We start from the raw sequence: 13,387 nt of genomic DNA, 5'->3' as shown, positions 1-13,387 counted from the left end.
ACCCTTTTACTGTTATTTAGGTACTCATTACATGAAGTTTTGCTTCAAAAAAATATTAAAATTAGCGGAAAAATGGCGAATCGTTACGTATCCGCGGCAGATGCTTTCGGATCTGCGCACGGCTATACCCCAAAACGATTGGAAGTTTCAGGGTCCGTTGTAAACAATAGTGTTATTATATAACGCCTAAAATAGAAAGAAACAGAGAGGAATGAACACATAAAGTGGGGGGCGTACAACGGGGTAAAAAAAGAAAAAAATATAAAAAGAAAAATGAATGAATGTTTCTTCTTCTTTTCTCTTTGTTCTTATCAATCAACTTTATGTATGAAGGTTGATTAGAGCAATATATTAACAAATCACAACCATGTCATTCTTGAAAAAAGTTAAAGCAAAGGCTAAAGATGCCAGAGACCAAGCCCTCGGTATGGTGGCTGAAGCCTCAGCGATTAAAGATATCAGCAAGGGGAACCAGGAAAAAGTCCTCGAGAAAAAATTCAAAGACCTTGATGGGAAAGCCATCAATAATAATCCTAATCTCCCTTGGAAATTCCCGGCTGATTATTATTGTACTAAATGCGATAACACTGGATATAAAGACAAGCAATTTACTGAAGTGTGTCCTGAATGTTGGTTGATGTTATCCCAAGGTGGTGTCTATGTCAATGGTCAACCGGTTCAAACTGCTTAACCTCATTCAGATTCAGTCAATATACTGGATGGATACACTAACATAATCTTTTGATTTATATACATATGACCATCTCGGTACCTCTATCTGAAAATAATCGTATAAAAATTGCCCATATCAAGAAATTGCTGACAAATAAGTGCTATTTTTTTATTCAAGATATACCATTATTCAACCAATCCATTCTTTTCAAGCTTTCAGTTTTCTTGAAACAATTTCCTCCTCCAACTTTTCTTTGATAATGTCAGTATATGTGACTTCTTAATTCATGGTTTTTTTTTTATTGTCTTTCTTTCCGAAAGTGACTTGACTTCATATGTAATTTTGTTCTCTAAATCGCCCCTTTTTATACCAAAAAAATATTGAGGAGAACAAAGATAACAAGAAAGCTACGAGAATCCAAAAGAAAGCCACGAAAATCCAAAAAAAAAAAATAGCAAGTAATTAACGGAAAAAGAGAACAAAGAAAGAAAGAAAGAAGAGTCTATATGTATAATGTATGTATTGGGGTTTCCAAAAATAAATAGTCATGGTCTTCATGAAGAAAATGAGTAGTGCTGATAATAAAGAGAGAATAATGTGAAAAAGAACTGAATTGAAAATAATAATTTTTGAAGTTAAGTTAAAAGAGTTGGCAACCAACTAGCATCACCGGCCAAAGAAACCATCGATGGCATATCTAACCATCAGAGTAAGTTGATCTACTTCTCTTTGGGCTTCGTCCCAGTGGCCTTGATAGACAGCATCCCTGATACTCGGAAACGTCCACCATTCAAACTTCTGCCATGTCTCCTTATGTTTGTAAAACTCTGGCTCATATATTTGCGGAGCAAACAACATATTCTTAACCCAGGTTCTATTGGAAATGCTGCTTTCATTAATTGAGAATCTTTGCAAATGTATGAGTTTGCGGTTCCATTCCCAACGATGAGCTGTAAGCATGGAAGGTTCCACCGCCCCATCCTTAGCAAACACAATGTCGGTCCAAGTGCGGAGCCAGACCGTCAATTGGTCGCCGATTGTCCTGAAAGATTCCATGGATTGTTTAAGGGCAGCGATATTTAGTACTTTATTATTTCCGACATGTTTCCTCTCAGATACCATCGAACAGTATTGGGTCAAATCTTCGAGATAAGAATTCATGCGTTCGACCAAAGAATCAAGGGAGTACGGAATGATTGGCTCGTCAACGAGCTTGATCATAATTTGGGATATGATATCCACCACAGACAAGTGGAATTTCATATTAGGATCGATTTCCAAGTCTTGGAATCGCTGGAATGTATCGAAACAACTATTTTCAGGATACCTGTGGGAATATTCATCAGGAGATTCGGATTTGGCGTTGGTGTACTTCACTTGGACCACTGGAGTACCAACAAATGATAAGAATGGGTAAGAGTTCCCAAAAGTTCTGATAGTTTGGTAATTATCATTGAAAACCGTAGATAATTTCTTATCGTTTTCATACTCATTTTCATTTAACTCTTTATTGTCGGGGATTGGAATATTCACATCATTTAAAACATCCGAAATCAATGCTTCGAAAGCTGGATGAGCCATGATTTCCAAAATATCCCCACTTACGGTATCCCCCAAATCAATATAGGTGAAAATTTCTTCACTTATTTGTTTGTAGTTTACCTCTGCCCACTCCGTTATTCCTGCATAATTATATTCACTGCCATCAATACTCATGAAGTAAATTGACCTAAGGGGTTGCCAATTGAGTTCTCTTTGCATTCCAGTAAAAATCTTTATAAGTTCAAGCAAAACAACTGTGCCAGTATTAGGATTGATCGCTCCGAAACAACCAGAATCACGTTGAGCTCCAATAAGAATGGCCTTTTCCCCCTGTTCTGAACCTTCTATTTTCCCAATAATATTCCAAAGTTCTTTCAGTTCACGCTTGATAGTTTCAACTTCAAGCAACGCCTCTGCTGCACCTTCATCAGCCGTGCCAGTCCATGGTTGCGAATACCCAAGTTCTTTTACCATTTGATCATTACCAAATTCCCAGTCTTTGAAATTCTCATCCTGAGTATTGATGTTCACTCCTTTGGATTTCAAGGCAATGAAAAATGGTAATACATCCTTATAAGATACAGGAATAGACGAGATTTCGGGGGCAGTTTTCGAATTTTCCAAAGGCACACGGTGATCGTTATCGAATGATGGCCATCCTGGGGTCAACACATTTCCAGGGGACGATGCGGGAAATGATACCATCTGCTTTTCAATTATGGATCGATACTCATCTTTTGTAAGGTCCATATATTTGGGATCTTTGAAGAAAACCATAGCTTTGCAATTATTATTTGTGGCAATCTTGATTTTCGAAGGGGTAGAAATTTTACCGTATCGTGTGAAACAAATGGAGTTCTGGAAATTAACACCAAGACTTTCAAGAGTTTGGTAGTCAATGGTTCGCCCATAATTGACATAAACTACTGGAGCATCGACTTTTCCATCCCTGGATAAGAAATTGAATGATTTGAACGGCAAATCCTCATAGGGTGAATATTGACCAGTGGCATCATCGCTATTCATAGGCGGCCGAGGTTCCATTAACTCGGCAGTATATTGGTCATATCCTTCACCTTTTTTCAATTCAAGTTTGACATTATCTGGGTAATTTATAAAACTCCTCATTTCATCAAATTGTTTGCCATCGATTCCTGATTTCGAAAAAACGTTATAAATGTACCTCGCAAGCACCAAATCGCCAGCAGTTCCTGCCATATGGGGAATCGAGCTTAAATATTCCAAGTTTTCTTGCATGTTTTGGGGATCCAAATTGGATTTAATATATGCCAGCATTATTGTTAGATCATTGAATAAACCATTGATCAGGGCCCGGTTTGAAAGTTCCGAAGAGATCACCACGTACATCGCTGCAGACACAATTACCACGTAGAGGAACCGTTTAAATACCAACGGGTTGACAAACTTGCTTACCAGAACGTCAAATTTGACGGAGATGGTGTGCCATGCTTCAGATATCGGATCTAGAAGCCCAGTGATAGGTAGGACAATTTTCGAACAGAATCCGTGGCCAATAGATCGCGATACTGAGCCTGCGGTGTCCCATAACCTCAGGGCGTTATTTTGGGTGAGCAAATTATTATCGGGGTCGTCAATTTCGAACTCCTCAAAATCAATATTGGCTTCAAGATCGCTTGTGTCACTTTGGAGGCTCCCGATACTCTGACGATGGTTGACAAAATTGGTCTCGTCATACGAGGGAGGGTTCGAAGGAAACTGCTGGTTTCCGGATGTCGGTAGTTGATGGTAGTATTCTCGGGGCATGGGACTTGACTGTGCTTCTATTTATTTAGTCATGGATGGACTGACGATGGGGAGTCTAGGGGGGGAGGGGGAAGGAATGTGCATCCAGGTGATGGCTAGCCATTGTTTGTTACAGTATGAAATTAAAGGGTCCTGTGAAAAATCCGTGGAAAATCCTGCTGTACGTGCCGGAGTTACAACTATAGTTATTGACCATAATGTATAGTGCGCGAGCATGGTCACCCTACTCTACACACCGTTATTCTGTTGTCTTATTTTCCATATATCAATAGTTGATTATTCTTACTTTTTGGGCCCTTATATATTATAATAATTATTCACCCCATTTGATTTATACTAAATAATCATATACGTTACTGTGTTTATACCTGCAGAAGCCAGTGTCATACCAAGTTGTTACATCCCGAATTATTCGTCGAGTTGTGAGTTCATCAAATAGCTAGAGACTAATTACTGTGATAGCTATTTGACTTTCCTACTACTGTAATTAACGCGAGATCAGCGAAGACAAGTATTGTTACAGTATGAGGGATAAATAACCCTTCCTCGTTATTGGTGTGACTCGCTCTTCAACGTGACCACAGAAATAATCCGCAATTTCGTACGTGGGTGGATCCTGACCACACACACACACACACTGGCATCACAACTTACTATACTTGTGTTGTGTTCATGGACTTTTGAACAAAGTTAGGCCCAACATCATGAGATGTAGGCGTTCCATCGAACCAGGTAGCAACCTTTTGAGTAGGTTAAGTTGATGAGGAAACGTCTTTCGTTTTGAGTCCAGAGTTAGAAAAATTGGAATCCAATTTCATTTTCGAATCACCAATTTTTTGGTGAACCTCAAGGGTATTTTGGCAAGGTACTTACGACTACAAATGTGAGTGCCCCACAGTGATCAATTGTGCTGAAGTCGTAGCTTTTTAATCAAAATATTATTCCAAACTAACTCATCCTTAGTCAACAGAATTCGTACCATGTTGAGCTTTTTTTATAATATAGTTTTGTATATTACAGTTCTACATGTACCTGGTTGAGAGAAATCTTTACATGGCTTCATCTGCAAAGGAAGAACTGGACCATGCTTTTTGTTCTATCGTTGAGGTTGCTTTACTTTTCCAGATAGAAAGGATGGTCCAGGGGTTGGTTTAATTTTTTTTTTTTTTTTTTTTTTTCTTTCTGTAAAAGACAAAGTTAGGTGGGATCTTCCTTTTTCATTCTGGGAATTTTTTTTTTTTCACATATATCTGATCAAGTTCGTTCTTAATTTGATACGATAGTTCCTGATAGTATATACGGCATGCCATATTGGAGTGATATGCTCCAATAAAGACATATTTCTCGTCATTGCACTCAATTTATGTAATCTTAGTAATGATATTTTGATGCAAAAATGCAGGGTAAATAAATGAAACTATATCTTAATTTACAGTCTATTGAATTATTTTAAAGAGTAAGGTGGTTGGTTGATTTGTTGAGCTTTTTGGATCATACTATATATCAATTTGCCGAAAACTTCTTGGGTCAACTCTAGCTTGAAATGTTTATATTCTAACAGTGTCGTTTGTTGTGATACTATTTAATAAATGATTAATACTATTTATCATAAACACTTTCAATCCAATCTTGTCATGACGCCAAAAATTTCACCGTAATTTTTCTTCCCCTTAGTTTCTGGGAATAAATACCAAACCAGTATGCCAACAATTGCACAACTAATCCCAAAAATTCCAAAGACGTAACCTCCAAGTTTTGTGTGCAAAATAGGAAACAAATACCCAATCAAAAATGTTGCCACCCAATTAAGCACGGTACCGAAGCTTTGGGCAACAGAGGTAGCTTGTAATTGAGTAACTTCTGATATGAGTAAAAATGGAATCGGTCCCAAACCCATGGCAAACGCCGCAATATACAAAAAGATTGCAAAAACCGTAAGGTAAGAATGTTCACCAACAATCCCATGAACCGTTATCAAACAAGCAATTCCCATGACTGATATCGATCCAATGAGTAAAGGCCTGCGACCAGCACGGTCCACAATGGTAGCTGTCACATACGTCACCATAACATTAACGAAGGAAATGGCACAATTGAGTGAAACCGCATGTTGTGGGAAAAGAAATGAAATAATGCTGACTCCATAGAAGATAATTGAGTTGATACCACATAGCTGTTGACCAACCATAATGATCGACACAATAAGACGAGAATTATAATACTCCGGCGAGGTCAAATACTGTAAGATGGTGATATTAGAGGGTTTTGGAGCAAACTCTATTGGATCATCAGAAGATGATGGGAGTAAAGACTCGGACTCAATGGTAGGCATCGCTACAGTTGAACGTGATATTTCGGAAACCCACTGAGAAATTTCATTGGAAACGTCCTCGTCAGAATAATCATCAGGATGCCTGAGATCTCTAAGGGATTTTTTCGCCAAATCTATCTTATTATGTTGAACCAACCATTTTGGACTTTCATTAATAAATAATAACCCCACAATGTTGGCGGCAGCAATTAAGAATCCCATAAACAATAGATATCTCCATTGACTGGTATTTGCCCATCTGACTGCTAGTAATTGGGTGAGAAGAATACCAACATTCATAGAAAACTGATTCAAGCTTCCGAGGAAACCCTTTGAGTCATTAGTAGCGATTTCGCTAATGAATAAAGGAGTATTCACAATGCTGGAGCCAGCCCCTAACCCCGAAATAAAACGACCAAACACAAGACGGGATTTGTTATTTGAGAATGTCTCGAGTAATGAGCCAATAATGAAGAATGAAGTATTGAAAAAGCTAGAATTCTTCCGGCCCAATTTATCACTAAGTGGACTAGCGATCATCGAGCCAATAAGACCACCAATTGAGAATATTGAGGTGACAAGACCTATTTCTGAAGAGTCAAGAGGAACACACGGCGAATAACCATGATCAATGAACCATGAGGGGCCTGGACCGTCGATGTTATCACGGCAAGATAGAACTGATTCAGGAGCGTTAAGCTCGGCCTGTTATATATACTTGGTTAGAGATCATCGATGATGGAAAAATAATGAGAAATGATTTAAACAATAATGACAGTGAAATAGGGCACTCACCATATGGTATCCATACTGGAGAGATCCAAGACAAGCCACTCCCGTAGACAATAACAACTTGGTGGTGTGACCAGAAGGCATTTTCTATCACTTTCTCTCTCTCTGTCTCCCTGTCTCTCTCTTTATATGTCTGTTTCTTTGTCTGTGGATCATTGAGCGGCCTTTTAACGTTTGATGTATAGCTGATACATGCATTATTGTGCATAAAAACACTTGATCAATTACACACGTGACTGTGGTTAGAGCAATGACGCGCGCCCTGGCATTTATTTCAGTTAACTGTAACTTCAAATTTGAACATCTTCTATAGTCTTAATTCAATTATCTATCTGTAGTATACGTACGGCTGTCTATCGAATGCGTAATTTTAAAAAAAAAAACCATAATTCTAAAGGATGAAAATGGAACTAAACTCAGACTATCTTTGCAGAAGCATAAATGATGAGTTAATGATCACTTACTTACACAGGACAACTACCAAAAATAAATGCTATAATATTCAAAATATACTATTATACAACTAAAACAATCAGCTCAAACTTTCACTTTCCCTGAATTAACTTCTTCTTGAAGCTTCTTAAAACGTTTACTACGTTCAGTGTAACGAGGCTTCTTGACCTTTGGTTTCTTAATCTTCCCATTCTTGACACTGACCCCAGTGCCTTCTTGAGCTCTTGCCCCTTCAATAATGAATTTACCTGCTTCCTTCTTATCTTTCTTCCCGAGAACGCTCTTGGCTCTACCAAGTTTGGTCTTTTGTTTATCATTGAGTCTCATTCCCTTAAATTCCTTGGCTTCAATCAATGCTTTCTTATCGTTATTACTCTTTTTGCAACGAGCCACTCTAAGATCTCTCTTCTTATTTTCCATCTTCTTACCGTTCAACAACAACGCCTTGGAAACACTGACTGGTTCTACAAATTGCACATACGCTATACCTTTCCCCATATTTGTCTTTGGGTCTCTGACAATACGAACGTACTCAATCTTCCCACATTTTTCGAACGCCTTCCATAAAGTCTCTTCGACTTCGGTGAATTCTAAGTTCCCAATGAAAACACAACGGTTATTGTCTTTTTTGAAAGGATGGGCCACGGAATCCACACGCAAGTGGTGTTCCATGAACATTTCCCCGTTTAGAGAAAGAGCACCTTTAAGGGAGTCCTTAGATTTGAAAACAATATAGGCATTAATGGTGTCCTTGAAGTCGTGGAACTTCTTTTGAATAAATGCCACTTTCTTTGGAATTTGTTCGTTGAAAGCAATAGAACGGAATCTAACACTTTCAATAGCCCCAAAGGCTCCAAACTTTTGTTTCAATTCTTTGGTATGTTTTTTGTTGTTCATCACTGACGACACAACGTTACCCACAAATAAGGTACGTTCGGCTTTTTCAAGTTCCTCTTCTTTAAGGTTGATGGCTTTTGCAGTTTTGGCAGCCTGTGGTTTATCATCATCATCTTCTTTTTCTTCTTCCAATTCGTTCTTGTCCTTTGAGTCTGATTTTTCACCTTCCTCTTCATCGCTTCCCATTAAACGTTCCATGTACTTGGCTTCAAGGTCGTCATCATCATCTTCGTTCTTGCTCTTTTTCTTTGGTTTCGATTCTTCTTCACTTGTGTTATCATTTGATTTTTCCTCTTGCTCTTCCTCTCCTTCCTCATCGTCCTCTGGTTGTTCCTGTTGTGTTTCCTCTTCTCTGACAGTGGCAGGCAACACAGTTCTTTGTTTCATTGGTCTACTCACTGGCCCGGCACCTGCGCCAAAAAGCGAGTTAATAGAATTATTGATATTCCCTTCTTCCAAAACATTTCCAAAAAGTTTAGTTTCTATATCATTGTTAACGACAACTTTCTTAGTGGTCTTTTTAGATTCTGGTTTGACAATTTTGGAATCGGTGTTTTTGTTAGACTTTTTGGAATCCTTTTTAGATTCTTTTTTAGATTCCTTTTTGGATTCAGTCTTTGGGATGACTTCCTTCTTGTTTTCCTTTTGTGATTTACTCTTCGCCATCTTGTCTTCTTCTTCAGTTGAAAATTCCCTAACGATATTTAAGCAAATAAGTAATATTCATTTGATGTATAACTTATTTGGAAAATTTTGTATAAAAAAAAAAAAAAAAAAAATTTTTTTTGCTGCGATGTGGTGGGATGTATACCGTCTGCGAGGGTGTATCAAACTTCACCACCATTCGATTTTGATTGATTATTATTATTATTACAAAACAAAACAATCTACAATTGTCGTTATTTAAAGTAGTGGATAAAAATACATTTATATTACAATTTAATTTCCTGAGGAAGCAAAACTAAAAAAAAAAAAAAAAAAAATCGCTGAGGCTCTTTTTTTTTTTGTTTTCGTTTTTGTGTTTGGGCATTAACAAGAACCACCAAATATTATATAACCAGTAGGGAACACCAAACTAAACAGATAGATCATTGAGCAAACATGATTGAGGGATAGTAGGAAAAAAAAAAAAAAAAAAAAAAAATGGGTAGACCAAAAGTAAGAGAGAAGTGAAAGAAAAAGAAAAAAAAATACAAAAAAAAAAAAACAAACCAGAATAGCATGCAATAATAATAATAATCACATCAAACAGATTTGGTAATGGCATTTCAATTCCCATTATTATTAATGTTCCCATTATTATTGCCATTGTTGTTCATATTCATCCCCATCATCCCTCCTCCTAACTGATTCAAATTCAACTGGTTACTCAATTGATTCAATTGCTGAGCATTAAGGGCCCCTACCCCACCCATCATGTTCAAATTCCTATTACCTAGTCCTCCGGCCCCTCCGGCACCATTGGCCATCGCGCCAACGTTGCTAGTACGTCTCATGTTATTAATCGCGGCGTTGAGGTTCATGTTATTATTGGCATTGTTACCGTTTGCCATGGCATTCCGTAATTGGAGTTGCTGTTGGTAGAACCGGAGTTGTTGGACTTGTTGGGGTGACATATTTTGAATGTTGAATCTCATGTTATTCATATTTCCAGGGTTCATGTTCAAATTCATGTTCATATTATTCATCATTGCCGAATTCTTATCAGAAATCCCATCATTATTGGTATTGTTATTCCCATTGTTGGCATTATTCAACATTTGTTGTCTTTGAGCGAGACTCTGCATCATCGCTTGAATGTTGGTATTGTTATTGGCACCCATCATGTTCTGGTTCCCTGAATTCATTGGCATTTGCATCATGTTCTGGAAATTGTTGTTCATATTATCATTATTGTCATTATTGTTATTATTGTTATTACTATTGTTATTACCATCATTGGCATTGTCAAGGTTATTATTACTATCGTTCGATGTCCCATTACCGTTATTCAAATTATCCAAGAGATTTATACCGTTTATACCACCCACCTGCTGCTGTTGGCCAGCGTTCCCATTCATTTGGTTCATATTTTGCAAATTCCGCAAGTTATTCAAAATCATTTGCTGGTTTCTAAGCATTTGGGCATTATCATTCATTCCTCCTCCACCATTGGCATTATTAACAACCATATTTCCCATAGGATTCATATTCAAACTATCTAGCAACCCATTTGCACCATTCATTCCTTGCTTATTGAGTTGATTCATCATTTGCATATGCTGGGCCATGTTACCCATTTGCTGTTGTTGTTGAAGCTTTTGACGAGCAACATCTTGCATATTCATTTTACCAATCACTGGACTACCAGCACTCATATTAGCTGCGGCAATTTGTGGGCTGAAATTACTGAAACTGGTCTCACTAGCCGCTGGAGTGCTAACCCTCGATTGCTGCTGAGGCATCACTGGCGAAGTACCCATGATCACCGAGTTACCAACGACCGGAGATTGTTGGAGTGATTGAGGCGTCGCTGGTTGCTGGCCCCCAGCCATCGAATCTCTTTGCTTCTTTGTTGAGTAATTACGTTTACGTGGCTGAGGTTTAGACATATTAGGTGACCCAGCACCACTAGTTTGCCCCGAAACTTGACCTGGGGGAAAATTCGCAAGCACCGCACTTCCTGGAGGTACAGGAATTTCCCCAGGCATACCTTTACCTACCATCATTTGCTGCTTAGTACGTTGTTGACCTCCCGCCATGGTTTGTTGACCACCAGTACCCCCAATCTTCTTTGGGTTCCTGAGATTATTCGATGGTTTTGGTACTCCCATCTGTTGAGGACTACTGACATTGAAATTGTTCATCATCGGCAGCATATTCATATTTTTCACGTCGGGGGCCTCCATCTTCACTGAGTTATTATTCATCATTCCTGGCAGTTTCACCATGCCAGGAGGACCCCCAGAAGCCATCATTTGTTGCAATTGCCCATTGACAGCAGCGGTGACCGCAGGGTGCCCTGCTGCACTGCCGTTATTGGTGGTGCCTTGGAGTTTTGCAGAGATCACTTGCAGCTTATTCCTTCCAAGACGTTTCCGAAGTTGTTCAACAAAACGTAATCTCAGGAATTTATTCATGTTGTTATTATTGTTATTATTGGAAAATGCGTTATTAGGATCTTTGTCAGATAGTAATAACATAAACTCTTCGTATTCACTACCATGTATACTATTGAGGTTGTCATGTAAGTCTGCCCTCGTAACTTTGCCCATCCAAGAGTCATCACGGTGTAAATGTTTGATCACTTCCTCATTATCATTCAGCAGCTCAATTTTAGGAAATTCAATAGATGGAATGATATAGCTGGGGCAGCTTTTATCAAGCGGGTTCAATGGGATGGTTAAATCTAGCTGCGGATGACAAATTGGTAAGAATTTGGCTTCCATGTCGAGTAGCAAATCATCGAGCTTTTGTAAAGGTAATCGATCAGAAATGTAAAGCAAATCGTGATATATCGATAAAGCAGTAGGTTTCAACACGGTTCGATAACTTCGGGGTTGAGGTTTCACATGATCCACTGTCGAGTCCTTTGGTTTTTCAGCTTCAGTATTATCGGACTCCCCACCAGCACCATTATTTTCATTATTCTTTTCGACCCCTCTTACTGATTGTCGATGATCATTAATTTTCACAATTACGCACCCATCATATAATCTGATACCTCCATCGTACAAGATCTCCACCATTTCTGGAGGGATTTCCTCTCTGGCAACGTGGATCAAGAAATCTCTTATCGAAGGGTCTTTCTTATCGATCACCCCATCCTGATGGCCGAAACGATAATGGTTTTGAAAGATGTTGAATTCGATCGATGGCGAGTGATTTTGGTACTTTTCAAGAATATGGCGGGTATCCTGAGGGAAGTATAGTCTTGACGCCAACTCTTTTCTTGCAGCTGGATTATTTCCCAAAGTTTTATAAACCCGGATGAATTTCAATAAATCATACTGCCATCCATCTGTCTGCTGTTGCTGTTGCTGTTGCTGCTTCGGTTGTTGCTGCTGCTGCTGTTGTTTTTGTTGCTGTTGTTGTTGTTGCTGTTGTTGTTGTTGTTGTTGTTGTTGTTGTTGTTGCTGCTGCTGCTGCTGGGATCTTGAGGCATTAGGATTATTTGGGTTTGGGATACTATGATTACTGTTTCCTCCAGCCATGGTTTGCAAACCTGGGTTTGGATTATTGGTAACCCCTGGGGCGGTAGAAGGCATGACTCCAGGACCAACTGAGTTCACACTACTCATATTATTGCCAAGTTACAATGTAATAAATCAGTGACACTTCAGATTGACGCATCATCATCCATCAATAATCATAAAGAATTCAGATTGTTTTTCCTTTTCACGATTTTTCAGCAGCACCGCCGGCACGGGCTTCTGACCGAATGAAGGATTGATCCCCCAACATTGCAGAAAACGCAAAAGTCGCCAATTGAATGGTTACGGATGGAATTGACTTCTAATTGTCCCAGAGTATTTATTGTTATTAACATCGAACTATCAGTCTACTGATTAATGAACGGAAAAAAAAAAGAAAAAAATCACATCAACCAACAAATGGTATCCTTGACTAGTGGTACATCAACGTTGAAAGAATGATCATCTTGTTAAGTAATTATCAGAGCAATATCATCAAGCTTTATAATTTCAATTAAGCGTTTAATTACTTCTTCGTTCTGATTTATCCGATTATTTTAACCATTCAATGTAATTCAACGCTAAGGCAAATGAAAAAGTACGTACTAAAGTCATAAAGTGTATATATGATATATTATAGAATATGATACTTCTTTTATTTTATTTTATTTTAATTTGTTTGATCAATTAAATTTTCAATACAAGCGCTGAAAGCATTGGATGATGTTATATGAATGAATAAAACAATGCAGAAAATAACTC

General features: G+C 38.3%; 5 protein-coding genes across 5 annotated transcripts; 1 reads left to right on the top strand and 4 right to left on the bottom strand. All coding sequences in view use genetic code 12, as the record gives it.

The window, feature by feature from the left end:
• Positions 1-367: 367 nt before the first annotated feature.
• DASC09_006270 (uncharacterized protein) lies at positions 368-691 on the top strand (the record flags this gene model as incomplete). Its single annotated transcript, XM_064994230.1, has 1 exon — positions 368-691. The coding sequence occupies one exon, from the start codon at positions 368-370 to the stop codon at positions 689-691; it is 324 nt and encodes a 107-aa protein (XP_064850302.1).
• A 648-nt stretch (positions 692-1,339) lies between these two features.
• Positions 1,340-4,000, bottom strand: DASC09_006260 (uncharacterized protein; the record flags this gene model as incomplete). Its single annotated transcript, XM_064994229.1, has 1 exon — positions 1,340-4,000. One exon carries the CDS (start codon positions 3,998-4,000, stop codon positions 1,340-1,342), a length of 2,661 nt encoding a protein of 886 aa, XP_064850301.1.
• Positions 4,001-5,618: 1,618 nt separating this feature from the next.
• Positions 5,619-7,187, bottom strand: DASC09_006250 (uncharacterized protein; the record flags this gene model as incomplete). Its single annotated transcript, XM_064994228.1, has 2 exons — positions 5,619-7,016; positions 7,107-7,187. The coding sequence occupies 2 exons, from the start codon at positions 7,185-7,187 to the stop codon at positions 5,619-5,621; spliced, it is 1,479 nt and encodes a 492-aa protein (XP_064850300.1).
• A 453-nt stretch (positions 7,188-7,640) lies between these two features.
• On the bottom strand, positions 7,641-9,119 carry NOP12 (rRNA-processing protein NOP12; the record flags this gene model as incomplete). Its single annotated transcript, XM_064994227.1, has 1 exon — positions 7,641-9,119. One exon carries the CDS (start codon positions 9,117-9,119, stop codon positions 7,641-7,643), a length of 1,479 nt encoding a protein of 492 aa, XP_064850299.1.
• Positions 9,120-9,721: 602 nt separating this feature from the next.
• SPT20 (Spt20p) lies at positions 9,722-12,733 on the bottom strand (the record flags this gene model as incomplete). Its single annotated transcript, XM_064994226.1, has 1 exon — positions 9,722-12,733. The coding sequence occupies one exon, from the start codon at positions 12,731-12,733 to the stop codon at positions 9,722-9,724; it is 3,012 nt and encodes a 1,003-aa protein (XP_064850298.1).
• Positions 12,734-13,387: the final 654 nt, after the last annotated feature.

This window comes from Saccharomycopsis crataegensis, assembly GCF_037102585.1.
Source record: "Saccharomycopsis crataegensis DNA, jcf7180000000072, whole genome shotgun sequence".
In the NCBI taxonomy this organism is placed as follows: domain Eukaryota; kingdom Fungi; phylum Ascomycota; class Saccharomycetes; order Ascoideales; family Saccharomycopsidaceae; genus Saccharomycopsis; species Saccharomycopsis crataegensis.
The sequence above is the reverse complement of the archived record's forward strand: the minus strand, read 5'-3'. Positions and strand labels throughout refer to the sequence as shown.